Source organism: Colias croceus, chromosome 19 (genome assembly GCF_905220415.1).
Source record: "Colias croceus chromosome 19, ilColCroc2.1".
Classification (NCBI taxonomy): domain Eukaryota; kingdom Metazoa; phylum Arthropoda; class Insecta; order Lepidoptera; family Pieridae; genus Colias; species Colias croceus.
The window spans coordinates 8,212,527-8,221,783 of record NC_059555.1 but is presented as its reverse complement, the minus strand read 5'-3'; the positions used below and the strand labels follow the sequence as shown (position 1 = coordinate 8,221,783).

Sequence of the window (9,257 nt, the reverse complement as noted above, 5' to 3'; positions counted from 1 at the left end):
TATAAGTTACCTTATCCATCATTTTAGGCAATCGCAAAGGAACTATTCGTCTCGAGTCAAAATAACCCACGAACACAAGGACGTATGTGTAGTTATACTTTTTGAATAAAGACTTAATTCATTTTGTTCCATCCGTGCTAACATTATTTTAGTATAATCGCATTTGTGTCATTTTTCTAACATGAGCATAAAGGAACAACTCTTAGTGTCATTGGTTTAAGTGACGACATGAGACAGTTTCGCATTAATGCCGTGTTGCTATTGGTCTATTTGAATACTGCACGGAAACAACGGACAGTATTCCTTTTTGCATAATAATATTTTTCAATCGTTTTTTCAATAAATCTGCAACAATAAATCTTTATATTAAAAAAAAGGTATTTATCAGTTAACTTGGGATAAATACTAATAATATTTCTATGGAAATTAACTATTTTTTGCAATAGATAAAAATACAGTTTTAATTAACACAATAAGTGCATATGATATTATACTCTTTGTTTATATAAATACAGAACAATAATTGAATCATCTAAAGCCAACAAAAATGTTATATTTTCTTCTTATAATTGGGTAAGTTTTATAAAAAAAAAATAACTAGTTTTTAATCTTTTTTTTTAATTTAATCTAACCAATAATACTATAATTATAGACGCATAGAAAAAAAATTATAACCAGTCTTGACAATTATGAATATTGTGTTCTCTCTCATATCGCGTTTTAGCCACTGTAATTTGCCTTTTTTATAGGAAAAAAATCCGCAATATCGATACTATTTTGGTCCTGCATTATCGTAAACATATTATGGATACTCTGGTACCATATATTTTGAAAAAATTGGGATATTGTCACGTAGTCTCTTCAAGTCGTAGGTATTTGCATCCAAGGCACCTTCAAATCTGTTAATTGCATCCAAGGCACCTTCAAATATGTGCTTAATTTTTTCATAAAATCTCTGCGGCTCATTGTTTTTTTCTTTATTTATCTATATTATTTTGATATTATAAGATATAGAAATTGTTAAAATTCCATATCATGCCGTAAAATATCGCCACTGACCACCTATAACTTTCCCTGTAAGATAACTGAACATACAGGAATATGGTTTTCGAGCTTCTCTTATCTCTTTATAGTGCTTGTATCCTCAATGTATAACCACCATGACATATTCGGTTTTTCTCCAGACAACATCTTCAGCCACCCAATCCTCTTGCTTGGAGACCAAATCCAGCGGAGGACAATAATCGTCATTTACTAAAATTGAAGGTTTTTCGTCCTAGTGTTAAAGTTTTCTGGATCCTATTTTATACTCAATATATAGTATATAATATGTAAAACGTGACTCGGAAAAAAAAATATTCAAATAAATCACAAGATATTTTATTTAAACAATCGTAAAAGTTACGAAAAGCCCAATTATACGTCAAAATGACGTACAACATCCTCTTTACTATAAAATGGCGGAATTTACCGGGATGAGCCAACTATGTACTGCTAGGTCTCGACGGCTAATGAGTTGTTTCTGGATTTCGAAGCGATTCGATGGTAAATATAGAAAAGACAAAGTTATTTCGCCGCGGTGTACATTAAATTTACATAGATTGGACTTCTAGGGTTAAATGCATAAACACCTACATGTTGTTTTGTTTTTATTATATCTAGTAACGATAAAAAATCCGTTGATTTTATTCGTTTTTCAAACTACATGCATGGTTGTTCCACTAAAAGGCCTCAATTGAGTCATAAAGTACACAAATTTCAAGCATAATAAGTCGCATCATTTCTATAAAACCAAAACTGGCAATAATATAAGTCGTGTTATGCGACTATGAACATAGTGCTTTAGGGCATAAGTCGTTATATTGCAAAGAGCAAAAAAAAAATTATGTGAATACATTGAGTTATTCCATGGAGTACTCGTTCATAAGGCCACAACTACAAAAAAACACGAAAAAAGTATATTTATGGGGTTGTTACAATATCTGTTTATATGTAAAACTAAAGTCTAACATCATATCTTACCCATACAAGCTTAAAAATTTGAAGTTATAAAGATTTAGTGTTGATATATAGTTTTTTGTCTCTCCTGAAAAGTGCTGTTTTTGAGTTATTCCCTTATTCACTGGAGGCACAGAATTTTAAACATTCCATTAAAATTATTATTATATCGAAAAATTGATGTGTATTTTAGTATTTTAATGTCAATTTTGAATCATATGTACTTAGTATAAGAAAGAAATAAAACAATATGAAAAATATTATAAATTGACTTGAAGGGACTTCTTACGGTTAAGTGCGGTCAATCTCAAAATAACATATTTTGTGATTCTTTTGTTAGTGATTTTAGACAAGTTAAAACAATGTGAATTGTATATTTGTTTTGATTTTTTTTGGCCAGTATTTGTCGAGGAATGAAATAGATATAATATTCAGAAATCGCTATACTGTACATAATAGAGGAGATTTAAAAAAATTGTTTCTTTCGAAATACTGCGTTTGTCAAAAGAAAAAGTTTATTTGCTTGTTTTGTGTTGTTTTTATATATATACAAATTATTTGTTAGATCATCTCTATAAATTGTATGCAAATTCTGCATTTAAAGAGAGAAAAAATCAACATACATTGTGATAAAATTCGATACATATGATAGATAGACGTAAATTTGTAGTGAAATAAAATTATAAATAAAAAGGTGTAGTTATGTTATCATCGTTCAGGGAGTTATTAAATGTGGCTAATTAGCCGCAACTTGCATTGGCTGTCTCTTTTTTGCTCACGATAGTTGAATCATGCCATCTCACTTTGATGTCTAATTGTGTGCGTAATTTATTGAAGTTCGAATGTAATGTTGGTAACCTATCTATACCATTTTACTAATTGTAATATCAATGTACTTAATAGATAATAAAACGGTGAAGGTATTTCTTTATCAAATTTGTACAACATAGGAAGAGGTTCCGGGAACCAGTTTGTGATTTATAGTAGTCAAAATAAATTATTTTTATTTGCCGTTAAACATGTGTTTTATTGTTCCATTTTTTATTGATGTTGGATTAATATGATATCATTTTTTACAAACTTACTCTATTTAAACTGATTGACAGTTGTAAAAATCCCAATCCATTTATTTATTTCTTGAATGCAATAGTTAACAATAACAGATTTAAGCATGTGAAGGTTTGCCACAATATTCAAATGGGAATGAAACTAATATAAAAAACAGGTACCTATTCTTATGTGAGAAACAAAAAAAAATTGTTGATTAATAGATTATTTATTGAGATACATTCATACACTTTATTTAAAAACATATCTAGAAAGCAATATATTCACCGTTTCGTAAACGGCAACTCTATAACGATAAAAAAGAGCAATATCGAGATAAACAATAATTACAATATATATTTATAAACATAAATATACTATATTCTTTACGATTTAATTTTCAAAAAGTAGGAATTTGATAATTATTTGAATCAGATAGATGACATGACCCCGTCAAAAGTACTCGTATCCAAACTCGATATAACTCCATAAAAACATGTCGATAAAATAACCGTCACTGAACACCTGCCGCAAACATTGCATGAAATAGGAAGTTTATTGTTAACAAGCTATCAAGTATAAAATTATGAATGAAAAGTGTGGTTAATAAAGTGCATGGTATAATATTTGATACGAATAAAGTGTTTATATTATTTGTAAAGTGAATTCTGGCTTAAAAACAGGACAAAACTTTTTAAATGGGTAAGTGTAGTGGAGCGTAAAATAAAAAATAAATTTAGCATAATATATGAATGAAATCTGTTTATTTATAACGTTTTACTTGATAAATATAAACTATACAAGAGATTGATGTGCGAATTTCATGCATCAAGATAATTTAATTAATGTGAATCGATTGCACTTGTAGGCTTTCGCTTCGAAAGCTTTTGGTGTTCAATTTCCTTATTACGTACTTACCATCGACACAATTTTATACGGCTGTGCTATCTTTGTTAGTTAATATAAATTTTACATTTATTAGACTGTTTACTTTTCCTGTAATGTTTTTGAAAGAATTACAAATACATATTTGATTTTGATGTAATATTCATTGTTCGTGTATTTATAGCAATTGAAACATGCAAATATCTCTTTCAGTTAAATGTTAGTTACAGATTGACCTAAGTTTTTCTATATTAAATTTCTATTCTCACATTTCAATTATATTTATTCCAGTAAATAATGAACCCAGTCGACAACAACCAGTTTGAAGTTAGATCAGCAAAACGAAAGATCAAAACCGGACCCAATGTATACTTGAACCCTGCCCTGGACTTGCTCGCCAATGAGGACCCTATGTGTAACACAGCCATGGAAGTAACACCTAATAAGAGACGCAAAAGAACTATGAGCTGTGATATAGCTGCATTTGAGAACACCGCTTTAGACCTGGGAATCAGCAAGGCAGCTGTAAACGAGTTTCTAGTTAGAGAACTTCAGAACGTCAATAAGAATATAAGAGCATATGAAACACCTAAAAAGACTAGTGCTGAGAGCAGTGCTGAAATAGACGAGCCTATTTATGCAAATTTAATAAATACACCACCCGTACCGCCAAGAAATTACTCTTCTGAAGTTATTGATCAAAATACAATGCCTGATATGGATCACTGTAGCCTCAATGACAGTGTAGCGGAAGTTGATTCTGGAATATCAATCTTAGAACAAAAATCCAACAACGAACTTGAAAACAATGATCTCTCTGTTATAAATAACACAACAAACATACAAACAAATATTACAAATCAACTATTTGTTAATAATTCAGCAAATCTCAATTTAAGTTTCATCGACAGACTCGCTCTAGATTCTCCACAAACATCCAACAAGTCATTATATTTTGATGATGATTTAAATGAAAGCAACATAATGGAAATAAAAACTATAACAATAATAACTAAGAAGAAAATTGTGCCAAAGAAGAATACAAATCCGTTCCTAGATCCGAATTTAGATGTAAATGTAGAAACAATTGGAGAAAATCCATTTTTGAATGAAAATTCTAATACACATGAGATGGAATATAACGAAGAAGTATTAACAAGGCCAATAGAAATGCCTGCACCACTAAATCTGATGCCCAGAAGATTATTTGTCAATGATACAAATAGCACAATATCTACTGTAAATGAGTCATCATTGAACACAGATTGTCCAGAATATGAGAATGTAGAATACAGACCAGAAAGTCCTATTTACGAAAATATTGATGATATACAATACATGGAAGATCCACTCTACAATAAGCAAAGCAAAATACTCGGACACGATGTCTCGAAATTTAGCGCGTTAGACATCATGAACTTAAACAAAATGCTCCAATCAAACACATCAAATGAATCAACAGACAGTAAAAAGGATTTGAAACATCACATACTAAAAGCTAGTAACAAACTATCAAAGAAAGTGTTCAAAACATTAAAAAAGACATTCAAAGGTGACAAAATTGAACACAACACGACTCTAAATCCATATGAAGTGCCGAGAAAACCGCCGAAAGAAAAAGTAGAGAAAAAAGACTCTGGTATCGAAAACCCAGCTTTGAAACTTGATAATTCTGATGACATAGAAATAGAAGAACTGATTGAGAATGAAGATGAACAGTACGAAACTATAAAGACGATAAGAAATACTAGATTAAATGGTAATGTAACACCTTTAAAAGAAAGATCAAATGACAATGATTTGTCTCATAACAAAACATATACACCAGGAAAGAAAGTCAGATTTGATTCAACATTAAATAGGGAAAAAATAATAACTGGAGATAGTTTTGACTGTGATATACAAAGTCCAGGGTTTGATTCCAAAATTGACAAATACCATGATGAGTTGGAAAACTGCATAAATGAAAGGAAATTTATTCAGCAAAATATGTAATTTTCTATAATAATAGATTTAGGTTTTCTGTACAAACTAAAATAGGTTTTTTTATACTATGTTCACTATTGTGAATTATTTTTATTTATTTTCTAGATATAAGAAAAATCCACCAAATACATATTTCTATAACTTCTATGTAACCAAAAACTTTAAAGTACTTAATATGTCTTAATTTTCTAAACCAAAAAGATAATAACAATAATTACCAAACCATTAGTTAAGTTTTTTACTAATGTACTTAATTTTATACATTTTTTTTTAAATTAGGATTAAATTCGTATTCGAATTTATTTTTTAATAATTTTTTACATCATAATAATTAATCTAAGTCAACCTTTGAAATATTTCTTGCCGAATGAACTGTTATTGAAGTTTAGTTTTTAAGTATTTATGAAAATAAATTATTATAAGGCATACATATTATGTTTAATTTTTGCCCTTGTTTGCTGCACAATAAAAGCTTCCTTTATTTTTGTGCAATTAGCATTAAAAACACTTTTACCATTCCCATTCAACAAAGGGAGTATTTACTTGTATTTTTACTACATATTTAGACTTTAGTTGTCTAGGAAAATATAGACTGAGAAATTTATAAATAGCATGCTTTTTTTGTGAGAGGTAGCCCTAAGCAATTGCAAAATAGGCTTGTGGCCATGTAGTTATTTCATGTTTGTACCGAAGAGACGAATTTGCATTAAGTATTTTAATTTATTAGATAATTTCATAATATTCTTTCAGTAGCAGATTTTCACATTTTTAATTTTTTTATTAAAAAAATACTGCATAATTAAATAGCAAACCGATAAATTCAAAAATTAAAGCATTAGTGTAACTACTTATAACATAGAATGATGTTATGCTTCGCGAATGCACGCGGTATTTACCCTTGACGGCAATTGCATCCTTTTATTGGATAATCGTCGAACATGATACGGCAGCTAATGGATAAATTGAGATGTTTGTTTTAAAAATAGTCGACAGTCAACAGCAAATGTGTTAGCAGTTAGACTATAATATATGTTAGATCCATAGTCATAATAGGTAATATTTAAATCTGTCTGTGTCTTGCGCTTTATAAGATAAAACAGCACCGAGTTTTATGAAATTTGGAATGAAAATAGTTTATAGGTACTTATTAAGCTATTGCATAGCTTTTATCTCAGACTTTGAGCACGGCGACCGAATGTAAAAATTCCGTAACGAAAAAACCTAACACCCCCCACTCCAACCGGCACAGCGATGGGATGCTATGCAAAGCTTTACCGCGGCATTCCTCGAGTGCCGCACGTATTTTTTTTATATCATTTTTAATCTAAGCAGGGCTTTTGTTTTTTTTAATGTTTGAGCGTTAGAGCGAGACGCGGGAAACCGAGCTGGTAGCTCGCCTGATGGTTAGCCATCGCAAACACCGTATGCAATTGCAGAGGTAGAGCATGTACTATTTTGCCAATTTTCCGTAGGGGTTTGGTTGTCTTCGATGTGACTTGTGAGCTGGCTCAATAAGAGAGATTGCCGTAGCCTGCAGATTAGTTACTATTTTGATTAAAATTTAAATGTTTTTATTGCAATCTACACATTTACAGAACTCTTTTTTATATAGTACATACCTACTATAGGCACTCAACTACTTTTTATTTGTTTTGCAATAGCATCGCCAAAATGATCTTCAATAAAATATCAATTTAGGCAATAAAAACAAGTTCCCGGTAGTCAGTCGTAAAATTTATTGATATTTATCGATCTGATTGACCGAGGTGTGCCCGCAATTATATGTTTTGACTAGCTCTGCCCCGCGGTTTTACCTATTTTGCTTAGCGTTATCATGATGAATAATGATAATGCCATACCATATAATATAGCCTAAAGCATCCTTGATAAATGGGCTATGTAACACAGAAGGATTTTTTTTAATCGGAACTGTAGATCCAGTGATTAGCGCGATCATGCAAACGGACAGACTCTTCAGCATTATGGGCTCTCTTCACTATGGGCAGCGTTGGGCGAATAGAAGCAATCGCGAAAGTGTAGAGGACCCATTGAGGTATTATTACTACGTATAGAGAGGACACCACGATCAAAATTTGTGCGACAAGCGCGGTGGATGGCGCGTGGCGGCTAGTGAGTCATACACTTTGTTTCTGCCTCTTAATTTTACTGATAAATTAAAACCATCCAATGTAAAAAAAATAAAAATAAATGGTTTCAGACGATTGACTCTAACTCGTGTTACAAATAGTGTAGTAGCGATGTCCTCTTTAGTACGTAGTACATAGTAACTCAATGAGAGGACCTAAATGTTTATTCGTAATCGTCGTAATGGTCGTAAACATCGACGATGTTTGTTGGGCCAACGCTCTTGATTGTGAAGAAGGCCTATTACATATTAGTTTAGACTTTAGATATTTTTTTTAGTCTATTGAAGCTTCATCGATCACCTCCTTGGTACGATGTTAACGCGTGAATGTAGAATGGGGAATTCCAGATCCAGAAGGGTACTATAAAAGTCGTCTTGCAGGACACAGAAGGCTGATCACCTACTTATCCGTATCGAATAAATCAGCGAAAAAGATACATAATGCATCTGCCCCATACTCCAATACAAGGGGACACGGGAATTCACTTAAAGAAGTGTCTTAAAAATCTTAGTACCTACATAGGTAGGTATATCTAAACCAGCCAATCCTTTGCTACTTGGCTTTGCGTCAAAACTGTTTGATACCTACTGAGGTAGATATGATTTTTCACATTACGACAATTATTAAGAAAAGTACCTACTTTTCTATTTATTACAAGTTTTTAAATTATTGCATTCATTACACAGACTAAGTACTAACTTTCTACAAAAAATTCACATAAGTATCTTAACTAATTAAGATTTTTTTTTAATTTTAAAAGAATACTATTTGTAAAGATATATACATATAACTAATATAAGAAAGGATAATAAGGATATAGTATTATTAGTAACTGACTGAAACCGAAGACTTTATTCGCATTACAATAAAATAATGAACAAGATGAATTGTGTTGTAGTATAATTTCAAATATAAAATAGATAATATTATAAATGGGGGCAATAGCCTACCTACCTAGTTCTTTTGGCATAGCAAATGTTTTTAAAAACTATCTAGGTTACGTCGTGCCCTAGGCTGTCTGGTATCGACTAGATCTGACTTACATTTTAAAGTCTAACTTCGAAGACGTTTTAAAATTGCAATTTGCTAAGCCATTGTCTGTACCTAATATTTTTACAGAATATATAAAATACTAGCTTACCGCCCGCGGCTTTGCTCGCTTTCTCTAAAACGATTTGAGATTTAAACTATCCT

At 31.0% G+C, this 9,257-nt stretch overlaps 1 protein-coding gene across 1 annotated transcript; it reads left to right on the top strand.

Moving 5' to 3' along the window:
* Positions 1 to 4,195: 4,195 nt before the first annotated feature.
* Positions 4,196 to 6,126, top strand: LOC123700289. Its single transcript, XM_045647467.1, has one exon. It carries the CDS (start codon positions 4,228 to 4,230, stop codon positions 5,923 to 5,925), a length of 1,698 nt encoding a protein of 565 aa, XP_045503423.1. The 5' UTR covers positions 4,196 to 4,227; the 3' UTR covers positions 5,926 to 6,126.
* Positions 6,127 to 9,257: the final 3,131 nt, after the last annotated feature.

What these genes read in the sequence shown, in the direction of transcription:
- LOC123700289 (XM_045647467.1), top strand. Translation starts at nt 4,228, where the DNA reads ATGAACCCAGTCGACAACAACCAGTTTGAAGTTAGATCAGCAAAACGA.